The following is a 22,407-nucleotide window of genomic DNA, read 5'->3' as shown; positions in this document are numbered from 1 at the left end:
TGTCTTATGGTGTTACAGAATTCAGTGCTAAGTATGAAGTTTTACGTGTATGAGTGCGCCACTACCTATATATAAAGTAAGTCCGTTTCTCAAAGCAAACCCTTCCACATCTCCGTCTCTTAAGGAAAATGAGTGGTCATGATTTTGAACGCTTTAAGAGCTCCCTATTCTCTTAAATAAAAACCTGCAAAATTTAAACGGCTTTAAGTACATTCTATGCCAAGATGAAGCTTCAAAGAGTAGTGAGATAGGATGTTGAGGTGAGCAGAGTTCATATTATAATCAATTCATTCAGGGGAGAATCTGGGAAGTGACAGGAACATTATCTTCCAAGCCTTCTGATTTATGGGCCTATGAAGCAAGGAGCTTGTTGAAGGCAGGCCTGCAGGGGAACTGTCAGGACTCTGAGGAAAATTCACCTGCCGCACTCTCGGGCCTGATCTGAATTGGCAAGCGGATTATGGATGTGGCATTTGGGGGTCCAGGAAGAACTGCGTTCTGTCCACTTGACAGGCTACCTGGAGCTATAGTGTGTCAAACCCTCCAACCGGAATGACTGGCATAAGAAAAGCCCAAGGTGCTGTTTTTTTTTTTTTTTTTTTTTAACTGACAGTCAAGTTTAATTTGTACCTCTGATTCCTCAGCTGTATCTACCTCCAGCATTTCCCTCACTCTCTCAGTCACACACACTTTGTCATAACTCTTGCTCATTCTCCTTCATATTTATGTGTCAGCAAAACATGTGAAATCCAGTTTACTTATCAATGGTACTATGGTCCATTTCAATGCGCTATTTTTTTTTTTTTTCTCCTTCGTGGCCTTGCTCAATGTAGCTATGTATAGCTTTCATTTCAACATTTTACACTATTCATACTCAAGTTTAATGAATCAACCTGATTTGAGCACTTCCCTTCACAGTGAAAAAGCAGTTTCCTCCTATTATTTGGACCTGGATGTTTTTAGTTCCTTAGCTTTTGGCTGTACTGTGCTTGAATGAACATTATTTAGAGACATGGTGTGGTTGTTGCAAACAATGGTAGGGTCTGAGCCTTCTCTCCAGGGCAAAGGTGAGGAAGGGCAAAGGAAGGTATACTTACTGTTAGATGTTGAGTTGTGCATTCCCACTCCTGCCCGCATCACTCTTGAACCAGCGACCGAATGCATCCGAGCTCATATTCTGTATGATGCTGACAGGTCTTAGCCATCTCTCAGTTTGCTTCCTCTGCTCTGTTGACTTCTCAAAAACCAGGAAAATGTGCTGGCAAGTGGTGTGTAGTATAAGGAGAAGGGCAATGCTGTATCGTTTAAGGTTCCATCTGCATTTTGCCACTGTTATACTCAGCCACTGAAACATGTTCCTGGCAAACTCCCAGGAGGCATTTTGGAAGGTAGCAGGTAGGTGTGGACTCTGACAGGACCCCCTGGGGACTGCGGGCTGTGCATAGTTCCATCCAGCAGTCATCTCCCAATCAGATGGAGGAGATGTGCCTTCTTCAGATGGGGGCCATTATGACAACTGGGAAACATCACTCTCTGCAAGGGTGAACAATAAAGTCATTATTCATTTTGCTGACCCTTTTCTCCAAAGTGACTGCTTTTTCCAAGTGGTTAATTTCATTTTCTATTTACCCATTTATGGAGAAGTCTTTTTGATTGGAGTAATTCAGGGTAAGTACCCTGTTGAAGGGTACTACAGCAGGAGTTGGATTTGAGCCAGTGCCTTTCAGTTGGAGGGTGACGGTCTAACCAGCGCACTACTTGCTGCCCTGCCTCAATGCAGTGTTATTTCTGCCAAGTTAAATCTCAGTGGTCAACAAACAGAGCAGCAGGTTCTTAAACAGGTCCTCTGGCATATCGTTTTAATTCACCCCCAGAACATCCTGTACACCTTGGCTGTATCATAACAACTCCTCTTGCACTTTTCTCTACCTAGATTCCTGCATTTGTCTCATTAGGGCTACCGTGACTTTGCAGAAGTGGAAATGGTGTGCTAATCTTTCCCCATTCAGCCTCCAGGTCTCCTGAGTACAAAGTTGCTCGTTTTAAAATGATGACCGGCACTTATACTAATTTGGACAAGTAAATGATGGTCAGATGGAATGTTAATGGATTGTGCATTTCCCATGAAAAGTACAAGTGTGAAGGGTTGTTGCATGCTTTTTTTTCCATTTGAAATGTGTGTTGCAGTTGACAAGATTAGGTTTTTAGTTATCGGATGAAATTAATTTCACCGACATTCACATTTTATGAAAGCTGATGTTTTGTAGAGGTTTTCTTTGTAGAGAATGCCACTTTTTTGTTCCATGATACTAAAAATGTTGTGGAAAATATGACTGACATCTTATAAATATCAGACTTCTTTTGTATCGTTTTGAAATTGCCTGTTAAATACCTTACTTTGCACCATTTTTGGTATAGGTTTATTCATTTTCAACTTTGGTAATCTGATATAGTTTTTCAAGGGGTTAAAAAAAACAATCTGTCGTTCAGTGAGTCTGGTTTGTGTTACAAAAGCTTAAGATTGTAAAACTGCTCATAGATTATTTGTTCTCTTTATTGCCATGTGTACCACCTTCAAAAGCAACAAATTGCAAGTATTCCCATAAACCTCCAAATACAAGTGTTATATTGTGCATTGTTTTAGAAATGGGTTTATAAAGAACAATAAAGGTGTAGCCACAAAGGGGGCGATCATTATTTACAGCATGTTATTACACATGTATTTTTTTTGTGCTCATGTAAAGTTTAGGTCATGTGCAACAAAGTTTGAGTGTCATAGCACCAGGGTTCAATTAAAAACACACAAACTCAATAAGGGACACACTTACCCTTGTTTGCGTAACATATGTTTTTATGGTGACTGGAGTAGGTTGTGCTATCATTACACAAAATTTAGAAAATTAACAACTCATACATTTTTTTTTTCTTTGTGGCTGCTTTTTTTGAAACATGGCAGTAGTACCATCCTTAAATCCTAGAAAGAGAAAGCACTTTTAACTGAAGGTGTTCTGTGTTGATGCAGAAGTCTGCTGCAGTTCAGTTCCACAAATTACATTTTCCAGATGGAATCTGAAAACAAATTTGACCACATATTTTATTGGGGGAAAGAAAAGCAAAACTAATAACAGCCCGAAATTTTATTTGCTGAAATTTTACACTTTTAAACATAGATATGCTCTAACACATTCTGTGTTTACCTCTGTCAAAATATAAAATATGGGGACATTCACAATTCTGGGCCATGGTTATGTTTAATTATTGGGAAAAATATGATTTGTAGTATTTCAACAATTGTAACATGTTTATAATCATTCCATTTTTATAACCTTCACCTCAGAGACCTGTAAAAAAAAAAAAAAAATAAATAAATACAAAAAAATAAATACAAAAAAAATAGCAGCTGAAGTTGCAAAGAGGTTTAGTTGGTTACAGTTGAAAAGTCTTGTTGCCATGAAGAAGGCAGATTAAGTTGATATTGAGGATGACAAGCCAAGCAGGAGAGTGATTGACTGCCCTAAACAAACATCTCCAAAATTGGCCTGGTGTGTCTTCTGCTTCCTTTCAGCACTCAGGATTGATAGTAGCAGTGTAGCGTGAATGGGCACCAGTGTGTCACTGCGCTGCCTGTAATTTATTCATTGCTTTGATCACTGCAGTTACCCTCCTGGTTGGATCTCTGCCCTGAACACTTTGGGCTCCAGGAAGAAAGGACATTGAGCGTGGTAATAATGCAACCTTTCTTCAGTGGAGAGGGTGGTTTGTGTTTTCAGAACCTCTCATTTCAATAGTAGTAACAAGCAACAAGATGTGTGAACTACAAATTGCTGCATGACTATAACTAATGGCATTGTGATGCTCGGTACTGCTTGTGTGTGTCCCGTACCCAGGTGGACACGGATCGCTCAGGTGTCATATGTTAACGTTACAGTGCGAGGTCTACGGGAGTGGAACAGAAGCTCTTTGGTGTACTGTTGAAGGTTGAATTTGGAACTTTATGGTTATTTCTTGCAGATGGAACTGTTTAGCTGCCTTAAGGAACTGCAGAGAAAATATGGCATGTGAATATTTTAACCATGACCGAATTTTTAAAGCTCTGACTGACTAACACAGTTTTAAAGGTTTGTATTTAAATCTTAACATTTTATACCAATTTGTATGCCTTCAGAAACTGCTTATCCCTTCAGTTTTTCAGACATTTGGAGCCAATCTGGGGAGGAGCAGGGTTCAAGGTCAACTTGCCCAACACTGTTTAATTATTTAGTCAATTCATGGCCGTTAAATTACCAAAGCAGCTATTCTGTCTTGACTAACCTTCTCCGTGGCACAATAACTCCCAGGATTACCAAATCCTTGCTGGAATTGATGTGGAAGTAACTCATTTTTGTGTGCTACGTGAGACAAGACACTGAAATGATATCTTAACAAGCTTGAATGTGCTGAATGTCATAATTGCACTGAGTTAAGTTATGTAAATGAAATATCCTTCTTTAACATCAGTATATAGATGGACATTGCAAGAGAGAACAATTTAAATTCTTTGTGGCATTCATATTCAGACAAATAAATTTGTGCTATTTCAACTCCCTGCTAGCTAATTTCATTTAACCCGAAATTAGTTGATCCCACTGCGCCTCTCCAAACTTGGGTTACCTCAGCTTGATATTTGATGGAGTACTTCCTCCTTTTGCCTACAGTCACACTATTCGAAATGGTAGACGGATGCTCCTTGACTTACGATGGTTCGACTTAAGATTTTTCGACCTTACGATGGTGAGCTGGTGATAGACATTCAGTGGAAACCGAATTTTGATCCCCCCTCCGTCTGCCACAAGGCCGTTATACAGATACCCCCCCTGTATCTATGTTGTGTTCTGTACATCCATAATGTCACAGAAACACCCATCTGTGTCTCCTGCCACTGGTGGCAAGAAGAAGAGGAGGGCAATTACTTTTGAGGAGAAACTCAAGATAATTGCCCAGCATGAAGGCGGCAAGTCTGTAATGGCCATCGCACGTATGCTAGGCTATGATGTTCAGTAGGTTAGGTGTATTAAATGCATTTTTTTGACTTACAGTATTTTTGACTTACAAGGGGTTTCATGGAACAAAGCCCCATCGTAAGTTGGGGAGCACCTGTACCAGAGTTACTGCTCATGGCTACATCTGGCCTATTTCTGTTTCTCTGTCTTTCCATTATGATGGGAAGGGCTGTGCATCTCTGAGGGTAACAAGGAAGGCTGATTTGCCGTGAACCACAGTAGTCAAGTGCTCAGCAAACCTTTATTATCTGATCCCAAATCTGCTCCCATCATTCACCCCCCCTCCCGCTGTTTTAATGGCAAAAATTATCTGTGTCCAAGTAAATGGAACTTAATCCATTTCCAAATTGAAAATCAACATAAGATTAACTTTTGCTATTGGTGAAAGCTGGACAGAACTGGCATGCGTGAAATTAAAAACTGAATGATGATTTTTTTTTTTCTCTCTTTCTGTTCAACTCTTGCTTGTATTTTTAAAAATATAAATTCAGCTTGACCTTATTTGGTTGCTTACGGTACTAATTTTCCATTAAAAACACTTTTATTAAATAGATTATTTTCTTACTTTTTTTTTTATTTTTTATTTTAAATAATTAGCTCACCTTTATCCTCTACTGAATACAACTCTTGCACCATGTTGTGATTCTACATTATTGAAAACTAATCCATCAGCTGTAATTCACCCCCTGGTATGAGTTTGCAGGCTATGCAAAGCTTTTTGGTATTGTGGTTAGGAGGACAAAAATATCTTAATTTGTTTATTTTTGCATAGCGCACTTCTCAACAAGGCAGCCTGAAGTGTAAAATGTACACTGAGCATTAGTAATAGCAATGATACATAGTTGAGAAATATGCTAAGAATAAAGGGAGAAGAGGGGATTTGAACAAAACTTGGTTAGTAAGGTAAAAATAAGCTCTTGGGTCTAAAGCCCACTATGTGCTCATCCTTCTTGGGAATGCTAACTTCACAATTATGGAAAAGTGTTGGTATTCAGTGAGCAGCTAATAGATATTCAGGCACAATAAGAAAACAGAGACCGCTTCTCCCTAAAGAAATCTCCTTCAGTGCTGAGACTGAGCGAGACTAAGGTCTTAGCAGCTAATCTTGTGTTGAAACAAATATAATTGGCAGGACAGTGGAGACCCTGAAGAGCACCGAGCCCCCATGACCCCTCTCAGTGACATAAGCACTGATGACATATCCATTTTGAATAGTTTTTTTATGCGTATCAAACCGGAACATTCTTTGTCTGTCTGCTAGTTTATTTCGGTATGAATGTTAATGTTGGAGGGAAATAAGTCAGCAGCATAATCAACTATAGCGTAGTCAACCATGTAGACCAATGTGCTTTAAATTCCTTTGCTGTATTTTTCCCATACTTTTGTTGAGCATCAGTGAAGAACTCGGTTTCTCAGGGGACCAAACAGAAGAAGCTTCTGAAGAAAATATCCAAGTTAAAGGAATGTGCCTAGTGCACGTAGCTAGTCTTGTCAAATTCCCCTGTGATTTCCTCTTTCTGAAAAAGGGGGTTATGATGATATCGGCACACTTGCAAGTGGACGTTGCATTGGCAACCAAAAGTAGGACCAGTCCTCTAGGCACAAAACAGTAACATCATCCCTGCTGCCAACTTATAGTCGTAATCTAGCCCTGGTTCTGAAGCTATGATTAAAGGCCCTGTCTATCTGCCGTACTTCCTCTGAGTCCAAGGATGTAAAAGCAAATTGTCAATACGCTTCAGTGTACCCATCCAGCAGCTTTCCACAGCTGCTTCTCCAATGAATAATAATATGCTGTAGCTGACAGGAATTGGCAGGAAACAGACAAGATTATGGAGCTGATGAAATCGAACCCTCATTGACCAGAAAACTGAACATATCTTGCCACATTAAAGAAGGATTGTATGTTCCTTTCAGTGTAAAGAAAAAAAAAAAAAGGGATGTATCAGGGTGTCAATGTAGACAAGCATGACATAAAATTTAATAAGCATGCATTTGTCAGTCTTTCAGTACTGGAAGAGCTTTTGACCAGTTTCATGTGGAACTGGGACTTACTGGGTATGAGGGCTTTTGAAAAGAGCCAGGCAGACCAATGTACAGGCTACTGAAATGGCTTCCCTCAAAATGTTCCTTCAACTGAAGTTTGGAGAAGCACTGACCTTTTTTTAAGATGAATGAATGAGGATGTTGCCAATGGCAGTGTGGTGCGGGTCTCGTAATTCCTTTTTTTTTTCTTCTTTGTCATTCAGCTATTTTTGTGCTAATTTTTAAAATCCCTTTAAAGTATTACAGCAGTTCAGATGTCCTTGTTGCAGGGGGGTTTCATTATCTGTAACAAAAGAAAAATTGAGATGCAAATGTTTACAATGATTTAACATTTTCATTTAGCCTGTGGAAATGGGGTGTGTGTATTTACAGTGTATATAATATACACACACAGAAATATGCAGGCAGGGAATCTAAGAAAAGTTAACGTTCACCAGAAAGCATGGCTCTTGTTTCCTTTGAGATGAAATCCTGCCTACAATAAGAAAAAGAAACACTTTTCATGTGTGTCGTGTTTGGATGGGGCTGTGGGAGCTATTGTCGCTTGATGAATGTCAGTTCTGGTTGGTATGCGGTCTCTTGTGCAGTGAGCCCCCCACCCAGTGGATGCCTTGTTTTATGCTTTGAGTTGGAACTGTTTTCCACCCCAAAACATGCTGTTTGACCTTATACCCTTGGTTCTGCCTGGTTTTCCTCTCCCGGAGCTGTACGTTTGCTGCCTGTTCCGAGGAGGTTTTCGGGTCCTGGTTGAATCCGCACGGATTTAAGGTTAAGACGGGACATGCACACTGGAAGGACTGCCCACACAACAGAAATAACACATGGTGACAGCTGTGCTTATGAGCGGAAAACAATGGAGAAAAGAGACCATTTCAATTACTTAGCCTTTTCAAGGGATTTAAATTTCATTTATTTATTCTCTGAGTCAAGAGGAAACGTAAGGGATGCGGGGTTAGATTAGCATAACTTCAGAAGACACTGAGGAGAATCAGGAGAAATTGACATGAGTTTACAGGGACATATTTACCATATAGCCTAGTCTTCCCCTACCTTATGAAGGTATTGTTTTTCTGAGAAACCCCTTGAAAGGTGAATTTTCATAAACTGAAGATGTAATTCCCGTTAGTTTCAACAGTAAACATTTATGACACCAGTTTAAGCTTAAATATCACGAAATGCCATTCAAATGGGCACAATTCCTTCAACAGTTAACATCAGCTGTCATAATATAAGAAGATAGTGCCCCTTCGTTAATTAATACTGTATGGCTCTCTCCCTGCACTCAGCTTAATACACATAAACAAATCAATGAGCATTGATGGGGAAAAATAAAAATTCATGAGTGTTTATCATAACAGACTTCATTAAACCTGTAGACAACAGGAGAACACAGCCAGAGAACCGATGTGGTAGTCCCCCATCCAGGAGGGAAGATTCTCCAATACTGCTTACTGCTGGGTGCTCATCCCAATACAAGTGCATGCAGTAAGGGGGGCAAAAATCCAAATAGCTAAAATTAAACATGCAACATAAAATCTTCCTGAAAAGGCACATGTACCGTAATAAGGAGTGGGTCCCCACAAAGTGTCCATAAACCCTTAAGATAGACAGAGAGAGGTGCTATTTACAGTTCAGTTCCAAGACGTAGCAGCCGCTAATTATGTATGAATTCGACCAGAAGGCCTGCAAAATCCAAATTTGATCCTTGTAAATGCAAAGAATTCTCTAAAGATGAAGTAGGGGTAACAGAGCTCATCATAGACAAATTCTTGTAAATGGAATGGAGGTGTCTCAGGGTAGGCTGTATGTGTGTCTGTTTCTTATATATACACACACACACACACAAAACACACAGTATATATAGGGCAGCATGTTGGTACTGTGGGTTCTCCAGTTTCTTCTTGATAGACTATGGTCATGTACAGTATTTTAAAGTGTAATATTGAGTTAATATTTTACATTAGACCCATATCTGTTTTGCCAGCTGTTTATCATTTAGACGAAAGTTTTTAATCTCTTAAATGAAACAGATTACTTAAAGTGCGGTTGGTACTTCTGATGTTGTGTAGTGGTGTAGCAGCACGGGTGAATGAATTAGGGGTGGGGTGGCCTTTAACTGTTGATCTACGATGTCAGCAGACAGGTACAGTCTGTAATGTGACATGACATTCTGTGAAAACTGTTGTGTATTTTGGGATGTTGAAAAGATGAAAAAGCAGATGTGCCGGTGGGCACTATGGATGTGTCTTGGCCACGTACAGTGAAACAAGTTTTCTAATTAATGAAAAATGACACACTGACAGAAGTCTATTTTTTACCCTTTCCTTAGGCACGGAGCATATCACATGCAATTGTTATGGTACCCAGGGTGTACGGGCAAATTAAAATGTAGTGTGTCAATGCAAGTTTTTTATTATTATTATTACATTTTTAGTTATTCTGTATTTTACCCTTAACTGTTTCAAAATAAATGTTTTAAGTATTTTTTTTTTTATAAATTAAATCTTTCGTACTCTTACTACTACAACAGACAGCTTTTAAAATGACACCTATCTGAAGGAGCTAGAACTTTCATGTGGAGTTTAAGACAATATCCACTGTTCAGCATTATCATGGTAAAGGACAGTTGTCGAATAACTCTGCTGGAGCAGCACTGCTGAAACAGGAACTGATTTTTCTGCTCCTAGGTTCTGTTGCACTCATGGCCATAGTTCAGGAGAGTTGCACTGCTGCTTTGTCCAGTTCAGAGGATAAGCATGAGGAAGGTGCTGGATCACAAATACATGCATTTCTCAAAAAAAAAAAAAATAAGCGTTGCACTTTTCTCTCTCACAGTTCAAATATACTATCTCTGGGAAAGGATTTGTGTGTTTCTGCAAAGATATAATTCTACTGAGAACAGAAATTCTTAAGTATTGTTTCACTTGGGGGGGGCGCGGTGGTGCAGTGGGTTGGACCGGGTCCTGCTCTTTGGTGGGTCTGGGGTTCGAGTCCCGCTTGGGGTGCCTTGCGATACACTGGCGTCCCGTCCTGGGTGTGTCCCCTCCCCCTCCAGCCTTACGCCCTGTGTTGCCAGGTAGGCTCCGGTTCCCCGCGACCCCGTATGGGACAAGCGGTTCAGAAAATGTGTGTGTGTGTGTGTGTGTGTGTGTGTGTGTGTGTGTGTGTGTGTGTTTCACTTGGGTCTAATGTAGTCAGCTCAGAAATTCAAGACATTTGTAGAAATTTCCTTTCGTGGAGCATGAGGCAGCTAGCTTCTGCAGTCTCCAGATATGCACACAGTAACCTCACCTTTTCTTGTGTTATCGAACTATTTATTTTAGTGTAAGCACAACTCGTTCTAAGTAGGTGCTTTCCTCTAACTGAGCGCTTTCTTCCTTCTGAGGTGTATTTCATATGTTTATTGCAGCTTGTGAGCGGCTCCCTAAGATGAGCTCTTTCCTCAGACTGTTCTACCAAGAGCATGAGTTGAACACACACACACACACATTTTCAGAACCGCTTGCCCCATACGGGGTTGTGGGGAACCGGAGCCTACCCGGCAACACAGGGTGTAAGGCCAGAGGGGGAGGGGGGACACCCAGGACGAGACGCCAGTCCGTCGCAAGGCACCCCAAGCGGGACTCGAACCCCAGACCCACTGGAGAGCAGGACCCAGTCCAACCCACTGCACCACCGCGCCCCCTTATGAGTTGAACACCTCATCTTTATTGACATCAAATTACTGCGCACAAAGTGCTTGCTACCTGTATTCAGCTATTGGACCACTTCAAAAGTCATGCTTTGTATTTGTGCTTAAGCTTTCAGATGTGATTTTTTTTTTTCCTTCCAAAGAAAGGTTTGAAAGTTATAAAAGGTCTTTATTATATTGAGCATCGATTATGTTAAGGATGCATTTGAATTTGTAGGTGGCCCATTTAACGTACAACAAATCTGATGCAATTGTGTGATGAAGGTGTAGTACTGCTCGTCCTGCTAAACCAATGTGTTTTGGGTTCCTGCCATAATTGTTAATTTTGGTTTGAACAGAGTGGCCTTAAGTGAGCTGTTCATTGAGTTAATTCCAAAGTTAGAACCCCTGTAAGTTGCATGCTAGTTGCTAGTTTGTTTCATTGCATGGGATTTGTTTCACATTGAATTTCTGGAATGATGTGAATATTCTTGTGTGTGTGTGTGTGTGTGTGTGTGTGTGTGTGTGTGTGTATAAGTTTGTTAAATGTTGGTCTGTTTGCACTCTTTGTAAGCAGAATAATTGGAATTATTTGTGTATTTTCCCATTCTCAAGTTAGGTTTATATACTATGCACCTAACAATGATTTCCCCCTGTGTACAGTTCAGTAATTTTTACGGTATCTGTTCAGGGAAAGTAACTCAGGTCCTGTCATTGGAAGATGATAGCTCCACTTAGGGTCATCCTAATGTCTGCCAAGTCCTTGTGAATAACTGCGTTGAGTCCTACTGGTTGAACACTCCATTCCAAGAAAAGATAAGTTGTTATACCATTGAATACGAGAGCTGTTACTTGAGTTCCCCCCCACCCCCCCTTCAAAGAACATTGTTCTAGTGGGATAAAGCTTCACTGCAATGGCTTTTTGAAATTGGAATGTCATCAGGAACTATAGCTGAATGGAAATCAAGGCCTTCTTTCCAACAGGCAGCACTGCTGATTACTGTACCACTGGATTTATTTGCTGTAATACTGGGTATTTCATGAAAAGGAGAGCACTGCAGGAACCTTTGTGAAATAAACTTTAATGTGGGCACACCAACATTTTGCATCCATGGGAATTATATCTTTGGTTGTAAATCCTCATAACATGTAATTAAATGCTGATTTGTGGATTGTTTTCCCCAGACAACAACAAGGCTTTAATTAAAGCTTTTTCTTTCGATTCAGGTGTGTAGCACTTCTTAAAGACGTGTAAGAAGCGATGTAATGGTACCCTAGCCCCGACCTTGTTTTAGCTTTCGTTTGACTAATTTTTCTTAATGTTAATGATTAGTTTTTTTTTTTTTTTTTGATAAGTGTGAAGGACCACTGCCAAAACCTGTGTAGGACAGTTACTGATAATGGATGGATGATGAATGACTGCCCAATTACATCCCTGCCAAGATCCGACTGAATTAGTAGTTTGATTCTTAGAAAAAATAAATTTAGTGACTGATATTAGTTTGAAAGCAATGATTATTTAAATCTTGACATTTGTTTTTAGCGTATTACTGGACTTAAAACCTCCACAGAATTTTTAATGTCTTGGAAACTGTACATGTATACTAGTTGAATTGAATCTGAACATTTTTCTCCTGTTAGTCCTTTGTAAAGCATTTTTCACCACTTGAATTTTAACCTTTTTCAATATCTGGTAATTTTTTTTTTTTTTTTTTTTAAATTTATGACTTGTTTATATTTTGAACTTAGTCAAAACTTCTGTAATGGTGTTCACTTCACACTCAGTCAGCAGCATATTAAATTCAGTTGAGTTCAAAGTCAAATAAATAGATGTTTGTAGTAGTCACTCAACAGAATAGAAATCTAACCAGTCCTTTTGATAAGACTGCTGTTTGTATCTGTGGAGTTGAAATCCCACATCCCAGCAGAGAACGTGAAGTGTGTGTTGCTTTTCACACCACGCCACCCTTTAAACAGAAATCGCCTCCTGTCTTCGGCTGATGATGAGATTGCCTGGTTATCTCACCTGCCTCCTGCTAACCTCATCAGTGAGGTTCCTGCTGCTTTCCAGCGAGGCGTGAGGTTCACGTGCGGCATCCTCTCTTGGGGCTTACGGAGGGCTGTGAAATGAAAGAGCTTAACCACCCTCCTGCTTTTGTCTTCAGTGGTGGTTTTTGATGGGATAGTCAATTCTGTGTGTATGTGCAGGTGCAGCAGGGAAGGGGCTGTCATCATGTGCTAAGTGATGCGCTATCATTTCGCTCTTCACAGACCCTTCTACCAGTCTGTGGTCCAGCTGGATGAGCTCTTTGGAAAAGAAGCAGGAGGGCTGGCATCAGGGGAGGTCTGTGTGCTCTAATGGACTGGTATTAAATGAGTTTATTCAGCACTGTGGTGCTGTTCATCAGTCTATGAACAACATGGAACTCCCATCCCTGCCTACAAAGCTGTGGCTGAGGCTCCTTTAATGTGGTGTCATGCAATACCTGTTCTTGTCGTGGCTATCAACCACAGCACCTAACACACCTGGGCATTCACCTGTTAAATTGTCACTGCTGGCAGGTTGTCTCACTTGACATTATTGGGCAAATGACATCGGACCTGAATCATCACTAATGCTCTTTAGGTGGAAACCCAGGACTAACCTCTTTAGACTACTCCTTCAGTATAACGACTTATGGATGTTATTCGGGAACCATTCAAGTACACTGGTGTGAAAATTAAATTTGGCCACTGTCAGAGTTGATAATCTTAACCAAGCTTGTGGAAATCTCAGCCAGCATGCTTATCATGGCAGACTTCAGAGAGATGACATTCCATGACTAGTTGAGCAGTCCTTCATTTTGTACCTAGGTGTCAATGAGAATCCTATCTAAGAGGTTTGCAAGAACTATTTGGTGACGAAGGGAAGTGATGGACAACTCAAAGTAATGGCCTGGACATAAAACATTGTCCACTATAAGGAGTGAGAACAGTTTCAGGCAGTAGCACTCAAACTTTGACTGTTACTATAAGTCTCATACAGCTAGCAGCTGTGTTAAACTTTTTTTGTGGTGCTCTGTTTTAAGGATGGTATGTGGGGATTCTTGAGGAACATTTTGTAATTAAGTTGTCGAAAAATCGTCTCCAGTGTGGCTGCTCTGATATTCAAAAAAAAAAACCAGACTGCATTATGCTATCCTGGTGTACATCTTTCAGTGTAAGTTGCCTTGGAAAATGGTATCTAAATAAATAACAATTATATTCAAGTTTGTGGGTACAAATTGCGTTCAAAGTTTAAAACAGAACTTGGATGCGTAGGCTGTATTAGGCTGATTAATCACCTGATGCTGTCCAACCTCTGCTTTCGTTAATGGGTATCGCAGACTGTGTGGCACATTTTACATTCCATATTGCTCATTATTGTCCAAATGCTCTATGTTCTGATTGGCTTATTGTATAATGAGCCCGGGATGCACGTACCCATGGCACATGGTTTGGTATGAGAACTTCCACAGATCAATAGACCTAAAGTTGTGAGACAAACTGGGGGGGGAATGGCAAATTTAATGATAAGGCATTATGATAGTCTCTGGACTGCTGTGGTCTGGCCTTGAGAAACTGTTGACAAATTCATTTTTAAACCCACACTGAAAGGATATTGCTTTTGCTTGGAGTTACCCTTTAGCTGGAGTGTGAGATGGACGCAGAGGGATGGAGAGCAGGGGGTTTAACCTTTTGGATTTTGCTCAGTGTCTTAAATGAAGGACTCTGTTGTGTGTTACTGCCTCCTCAGTACTGCATCTTTAAAGGACGTTTAAACTGTAAAACACATTAAAAACCTACCCCCAACACATCTGACCAACAGGGACATACGGGCCGGACAGCTGGGCCTCCACATACCCAGATTGTCGAGAGAGGAATCAGTCGCCCATCAACATCGACGACCAGGATGCAAGGGTCTCTGTAGAATATCAAGAGCTCACTCTGGATGGCTTTGACACAGAATCATCCAACAAGACCTCCATGAAGAACACGGGCAAAACAGGTATGATGTATATCCAGACTAATCCACTTGAACTGTTCTTGTATGTCATTTTTCTTCTCTTTTTTTTTTTTTTTTTTTTTTTAAAGACCTTTTTATTTAAAGGACCTATTGCTCTAATCCTAATAATGTTAAGTAGACAATATCATTTCCTCACATGGTTAGTGCACTTGCTGACTAGCAATGACGCCAGTGATATGCACGTGCACACACACACACACACACACACACCATTTAGAGAGTATTGAGATTGCATTAAACGGGCATTCCAACTGAAATGACTATGCTTGTATTATTATTAATCGATAAATAGTATACCACCTGATGCTCCGACATGTGATTTTAATGTTTTAAGAGATGTGGCTGTGTCATATCATCGGTCTTCTGAATGCACAATCTCTTCAGAACTTTGACATCTTTTTGTTGTACCTGCCTTTTCATTTCTGACATTTGTGTCTGGCTTGTTGTCCCAGCAGCATAACCTTTCAGAAAATTAAAGAAAAAAATGAACATTGAGGGGTTATTTTCATATGGATCCTCTTTTTACAGACTTCTGCTCAAGGACTTTTTAGCTAAGCTTTTAATTCCTACTCTACATTTTGCTCACTGTGATGTTGGACACACATTGCTAATAAAAGTCACTGGGGAACTCTTGTCCAGAATGTGGGATTATGGCCTACCATGTTCATGGCACACTCAGTTCCCTGCACAGCCGGCACCTACCATGCTAATGGAGTAATTAAACCCTGCAAAGGTCTGCTTTGCACCCAGGTGTTGGGTGCTGCTAGGTACACTGCTCATCTCGTCACTGGTGAGACTCTGCGTTACTGCTTTTTCTGGTCAGTATTTGAAGATGCTACTTTGGCGAGGAGTACTTGATGATAATCTTCATTGCCATGCTTATAAAAGTAAAAGCTGGTGTCTTTAGTGGTAAGAGTCTGGAACTCTTCACAATAGGGAATGCTAATGGATTCCTCAAAATGAAAAGTCTTACAGCCTTAAGTTTAATTTTCTTACAAAAAAAAAAAAAAAATTAACACTTTTACCACTGGTATGGCTTTTTAGCCTTAATGTTTCTGCAGCCAAGCTCATGTCATTTGAAGTCTTTAGTCAAATATTTTATTGCATTTCAGTTCTTTTCTCAATCACGTTGCATCCTGTGAGTGTGCACAGGAAGCTTTTCCTTGGATACACACTGTTCTGTAAAATTTTTGTCAGTCTCATTGATTTAAAAATGTATCTGATATCTTCATTCTCACTACCATGCTGTGTGTCTGGTTATTTTGAATATACATTGAAGAAGCATTTTTCAAGTGTTTTTTTTTTTTTTTTCTTTTTCTTTTTTTTTTGGTCTCTGGTGGTGGACCCTGATTTCTGAAAAGCATTTTTTTTTTTTTTTTTTTTTTTTACTGATATACACTATAATGATTATTTTAAACGAAATTGGGTTTTAAAAGTTGAGTTGCCTATGTATGGTTTCAAAGAAAACTTTAACACAAAGCACAGAGATGTTTGGCAAAGACTCTGTGATGGCTATGTTTCTCACTTTAGTTGCAAGGTTGACCAACGCTCATTTAACACTGCTGGTTCAATAGAGATCAGACGGAAGTAGAATACAAACTAAACAGAGGTTTAGCTGGAATAACACATCTCTGACACACCACAGCTATTTAAGCTCATGCTGATTAATTAAAAGCAGAGCCTTGTCTAAACCTAATTTGAGAACCCGAGTGCCATTCCTCTTAATTCCTCTTATTTCAACACAGTTTGACAAAATAACAAAAGACTTAAAGAACCAATTTAAATCGTGGAGGAGATGGCTTTAGGCAAGCAAATTAGGGCTTGAGATCTTTCACAGAAATGAAAGTTCGCGAACAGGCCATTTATGTGTGTTCATGCGGACTCTTGCAAAGGTTGGTGTGTACGCGCACACAGGTGTACCTGATGGAGGATAACAAACCCTGAAAATTGATGTGGAGCCATTCCCACAATATAAAGGTACTTGTCAGTCTTGTCAGCGGTGTCTAGGCCACCGTGACATGTCTCCTTTCCTTTGTTTCAGTGGCCATTCTACTGCGGGATGATTACTTTGTGAGGGGCGCAGGACTGCCGGGCCGATTCAAGGCGGAGAAGGTGGAGTTCCACTGGGGTCAGAGCAATGGTTCAGCTGGCTCCGAACACAGCGTCAATGGCAGGAAGTTCCCTGTGGAGGTGAGCCTGATGTAGAGCTACTCTAAGTCATAAGTCTTCAGGGACTTCGCTTTGAATTGCTGTAGTTTTTTTTTTTTTTCCTTTTCCATGTCCAGAATTTAACCAGCCTTTTATATTAGCGTTTGTAATCTTTCAGCACGTTTACTTTTTGGGCTTTGAGGCTGGCATGGTTGCTTTGCCGGAAATGTTTTATATTTACAAACTTGTTGATAACCGGCACAACACAATATTGTACATGCACAATGAAGGAAAAATTTAATTGATCTAAGCAGTACTTGCACTGATCCTAGTCTTCGTTCAACACGGCCTTGTCAGTGCTGTCATTTAATGCAATAATATCAAGTCACTTTGAAACATCAGATAATCGGAAGACCGTTGTAAGCGTCTGTAGGAAGGCTGCTTTGTCTTTTAGCCGCTAACCTAGTGGATAGTGCTGCTACCTTTAAGTTCAGAGGTTAAAGGTTCAAATCCCACCTACTGCAGTAGTACCCGTGAACACGGTATGTACCCCAAATTGCTCTCTTAACATTACACAGCTGCATAAATGAGTAAATAACTAAGTAGCTTAACACTGTAAATTGCTTTGGAGAAAAGTGTGGCTCAATGAGCAGATGTCAGCAATTTTTTCCCTTAAACAATTAAGACTGCTTTTACTGAGCTTGTTTTACTCTAATTATTTTTTCAGGTTTTTCCCCTTTTCCGAATCTTCATTAGATGTTACAGGACTCTTTCGAGCAATACATTTATTACAGAAAAGCTATTTGCAGATGAGTTGTCCTTTTAATCCAAAGTACACTCTTCAGTTATTGCAATGTTTCCTCCAGTAGATATAAATGGTTACACACTGCAGTAGATTGAAAAAGGAACTCTTTAGTCTTTGCCTTGGCAAATGTACATCAGTTAAGTAACACTATCTACTACTTAGGCTGTGCTCTGGCTACGGTGAGTAAGCTGGATTTGGACAAATTAGAGGGGCAGCAGGTGGCGTATTGGTTAGAGCTGTTGCCTTTGAATTCAGTTTGCAGGTTCGAATGCTGTTGTATCTGCAAGCTACCCTGAGCTAAATAAATACATGTAAATGTATTTATAATCTGCATTTTTTAGCCAGTGTTATTCAGGTAAATGTTCTTTGCAGGAGAGAGGGGTTTGGTGAAAACGCTCGGCAGTGTCTCACCCCTCTGGCTCCCACTCCAAGACTCCACTTCACCTCTGAGTATCTTTGCAGAATTCCAATTATAATACCACACAAACCATATGACATGGTTTACAAAGCTCAGAATGCAAAACCATAAACCCGAGTATTGAAAGGCACACCGAGTGTGAATTACTTAGCCTTTGTGAACAGCTAGAAGCTCGCAGCGCTGCCTGACCTTGGTGATGCAGCACGGCCTCCAAGGCTGCTCCGTGGCCTTACTAATTGTTATTTCAGCCCTTGCTGTTGTAGCAGGTCCTTCTAAAGTGTCATGCCTTTGGGCCTAGTTAACGGTTAGTGCCTTCGTTAACGCTTCTATTCTGGGCTGCAGAGTCTGGGAGACGGAGCACCATTATATGGGCAGCCAAGCAAGGGAAGGAAGCAATGGAACATGCGCTGTGATATCATGGACATGATGGTGTGCATGTGTTGAACGCTCTTCAGCAGGAGCTGCAACATTTTGCCTTGGTGCCAATTTTGCTCTTACTTGACGGTATGACACGGTACGCCACTTGTCCAACCAGGCAAAAGCAGACAAATTTAAGGGTTTCCTTGATGGAGGGCAGCTGCTCCAATGTGCGCTGTGACTAGAGAGCAGCAGGAAGAGTAGTGGTTAGAGCTGCTGCCTCTGGACACAAAGGCTCTTGGTTCAAATCCCACTCTTAGTGTAGTACCTTTGGGTAAGGTCATTCCTGTACATTGGTCTTGGAAAGTTTCCCAGCTGTGTAAATTGATCCATCGCTGTAAATAGTTTAATATTGTGTGCCGCTTTGGCTCAAAATGTCTGCTAAATAAATAATTGTATGTGTAGTATAGGAGCGTTACAGTATCACTCACTGAACACTGTTGCAGTGTAAGATTCTTTATTTAGCCTTTTTCCCCTCTCTGGTGCATTTTATGGTGTTTGTAAATTGGCACCAACTTAAAATTTCGTGTCTACTTATTGTATATAACAGGGCAATGTGTGAGTTTGGGACTAGTGTGTTGATGAAGGGTGGAAGGTGAGATATGAAGGAGAATCTTTGAAAGGGTTTTGTGATTTCAAGGCAGTTGCTTTAACCACTACAGTACGTGTTGCAGCCAAGTTTTGTGGCACAAAATGCGTTACCCTCAATTAGACCTCAGGTACCAGAACCAGGTGAGGTGGTAACTAACGTATGTCTATTTTTCACGTGCTAACACTTTTACTTTTTTTAAGGTTCTTGGGCAGTTAAGTTTATCATTTTGTTGTGTTACATTCTCATTTGTGTTCATCGTCCTTTTGAAATTACTACTCTGCTGAAGAAGAATTGAGATACACCCTCATTGTTGACAGAAGTATTGTTGCCTTCATGGTAATTCAAGGCTGCATGGTTTGAAAAGAGCTATCAGCAAGTTCACTGCTTCCTTTTGTGTCTTCCTATCTTTCATTTCAGTGCTTTCTCATACTTAGGTGTTTGGTGAATTGGGTTTGTGAAAGGAACTGGCTTTTTAATTATCAGCTATATTCAGGTGAAATGTTTTTTTTTTTTTCCTTTGTTGGTTTTTGTGGGTTCTCTAGCCCTCATTCAGAATACCCATCTTCAAATCAGGACTACATAGATTCAATAGCTGAAATGAAACAAGGCTTCTCACACCTGCTTTTAGTGAATCTGTGCACTACAGGCTGTTTAGTGAGTGGACATGTGCGGACAACCTGTAGGCATGGTTTTGCCAAGATGCACTCGATAGCAGAAGCTTGTCCTGATTTGTTGACACGTTGTCCCCCTGGGGCATGCCTCTCAATGTGCCATTAAAGAAAAATGTACCCAAGTGCTCCAGCTGGTTCCCTGCTTTGCAGCATTACATCCACTGGCAAAGGAGCACACAGTGTCCCTAGTGCTTGCTTTATCGTGTGTGTGTGTGTGTGTGTGTGTGTGTGTGTTGTGGAGCTCACACACTCATCAAAGACCAGATCTAGTAATGGTTGACTGGTGTTCCTCGGGGCCTGAGAGACAGGTACCAAGACCAATTGTTTTCCTCTTTACTGCCATTGTGACTGGGGAAAGGGTTTTATTTGGGGTGCTACAGTGCTAGTGAAGTGTATGCAGGAGGATTTCTTTTTAGTGCAAACCGGGGGCAGCAATAAGGTGGGAGAAAACATGTTATACTATTCATGTTATAACAATGGGCACTGTAGTGTCCTTCTCTGAGGTGTATCTGTTGCGTCAGTAGGTACCCAGCTGTTCCAGTTTATCAGGCATTTTAATCTTTGTTTGAAAGTCGTCTGGAAAATGATCATCATTAACACCATTGCATTCCTTTAGAACTGTTGGTCTAATGGTAAATTCCACAATTTCTAAATCAGAAGACTGTCCGCTACATGCCTGTCCATTTTCCACATACCTACTGGATGGTAAAATTCATGATGGTTTAAATGCACTTTAGTTACTTTACCATGGACTGTATTACTCTTTATCCCCCCATCTGGCCAATAGTCCACTCCAGTTATCACATTCATAGCTCATAAACCTTAAATAAAAATATCTTATTGATTAGCTGATCTTAGCAAAGCATTTGGTTGGGTGTTCAAATAACATGCTGAGACATTTAGGATTCCCTCATTAATTTATGGTGATGATCCCACCTGTCCCTGTTTGTATTCAAAGTAGGATTTATCTTCTGTCAGATACTCCTGCATATTTCCTCTCTGTGTTGCCTTGCATGCTAACAGAGATCAATAGGAGATGAGCTGCTTTCGTGCTTGCGATAATGAAGAGCTTTCTGAATAAGCACTATCACCTCATGGCTATCACTCCTCAGTGTGCCGTGTCTGTCCTTGTGCCTCGTTTGCCTTTCAGCCCACGTGTGCCCCTTGCGCCATCACGTGCTCTCCCTTTCTTTGCACCTGAGAGGCATTTGCAGGTGGAAGTCATTGATTCAAAGATTCTAGATGACTTGCATCTCACTTTTTTTTTTTTTTTTTTTTTGGAGAGAGTATGTTGTGTTCTCGCTTGCATCATGGCTGCTAATGGCATGTTTTCATTACAGCAGCTGGAGCTGAGGGTATAACCACCTGCGCTTGAATTGTACCTAGTAATTACCCCCTTTCCAACCATGGCCATCTGTGGTCTTTGAGGGCAGTGGAAAAAAAAGCATTGATGTTCCATTGTCCAATGTTTCCTTGTAGCTGTTGGCCATTGTGAACATCTAACTCTGACCTTCTAAGGAGAATACAATTGGGGTGAGGTTTGCTAGCGAAATCTGAAACAATGAATCGTTGTCTCAGGGTCATTTTGTTTAGTCTGCTCATGAAGTCAAAGTTCTCATTTGAAGTACGCAACACTCTGATACAAATCAGCAATGCCTTCTATTTTGTCGTCAAAGATTTGCAAGGTGATTGTGGGTATAGATTGCATTGTCGACAGGGCAGCTGTTGTGGGTGGAGCACATGCAATGATAAAAGTATGGAGAAGGCTTTAGTTAATTTCAAATAAGGCCTGGGAAAGGCAAGTGGAACACTTCAGAAAGGTGAAAATAGTTAATCTGCTTTCTGAAGGCTTGAGTAGGGCACTTTTTTTTTTAAAAAAACCAAAAAAAAAAAAAAAAACACAAATGTGCATAGAAGGAAATATATGCATATGCAGTAAATGGTCTACAAAGGTAGTAATCAATACCTTGTTTGTTGACATCCTGTTTAAAAAAATAAATATATTGATATTTTATGAAGCAGAATACGGGTAAAGGGATGTTAGCTGCCAGCATTCTGTGGTTGTGAAGGTTAAGAACAGAAACAAACTTCATGTAAGATTTTAATTCCCCCCCCCTCGTTTAATCAAGCAAACAGAATGACTTCAAGACATAATGTAACTTCCTCTCTGTATTGACAACTTTTAAAAAAAAAAAAAAAAAGTAAGGCTGGATATTGAGTAGGGTACGACTTCTTTAAGTGTGTGATTTATAGCATCTTTATTCTCTCCCCGCTGAATTCCATTAAACCTTCAAAGCTAACTAATGGTCCCTGCACCCCAGTGTTTTTGCATCTGTTTGTTTGTTATCAGCCTTTTTGTTTATTTCTTTTTCCCTCCAAGCCTTCTTGGTTGCTTTGAGTCTGACGGGGAAGCGTGCGTCTCCACATGAAGATGAATTTGCTGGGTTGCCAGGGACGAGCCACAGAGGCATTCCTCTCCATGGCTGTAAACACATCCGTTCTTTAAAGGCTGGAGGGGAAAGAAATCACGTCCCAGTTCTTCTCTAGACTGATGCA

The 22,407-nt window shown here is 40.4% G+C and overlaps 1 protein-coding gene across 1 annotated transcript in view; it reads left to right on the top strand.

Moving 5' to 3' along the window:
• LOC108938819 (receptor-type tyrosine-protein phosphatase gamma-like) overlaps nt 1-22,407 on the top strand; it is a 145,118-nt gene that overhangs the window by 65,049 nt on the left and 57,662 nt on the right. Inside the window, exons 3-4 of the mRNA XM_018759760.2 lie at nt 14,603-14,782; nt 16,842-16,990. Of these exons, the coding sequence (XP_018615276.2) occupies nt 14,603-14,782; nt 16,842-16,990 (329 nt within the window). The remainder of the gene's footprint in view (nt 1-14,602; nt 14,783-16,841; nt 16,991-22,407) is intronic.

Source organism: Scleropages formosus, chromosome 2 (assembly GCF_900964775.1).
Source record: "Scleropages formosus chromosome 2, fSclFor1.1, whole genome shotgun sequence".
In the NCBI taxonomy this organism is placed as follows: Eukaryota; Metazoa; Chordata; class Actinopteri; order Osteoglossiformes; family Osteoglossidae; genus Scleropages; species Scleropages formosus.
This window is presented reverse-complemented; position numbering and strand designations above follow the sequence as displayed.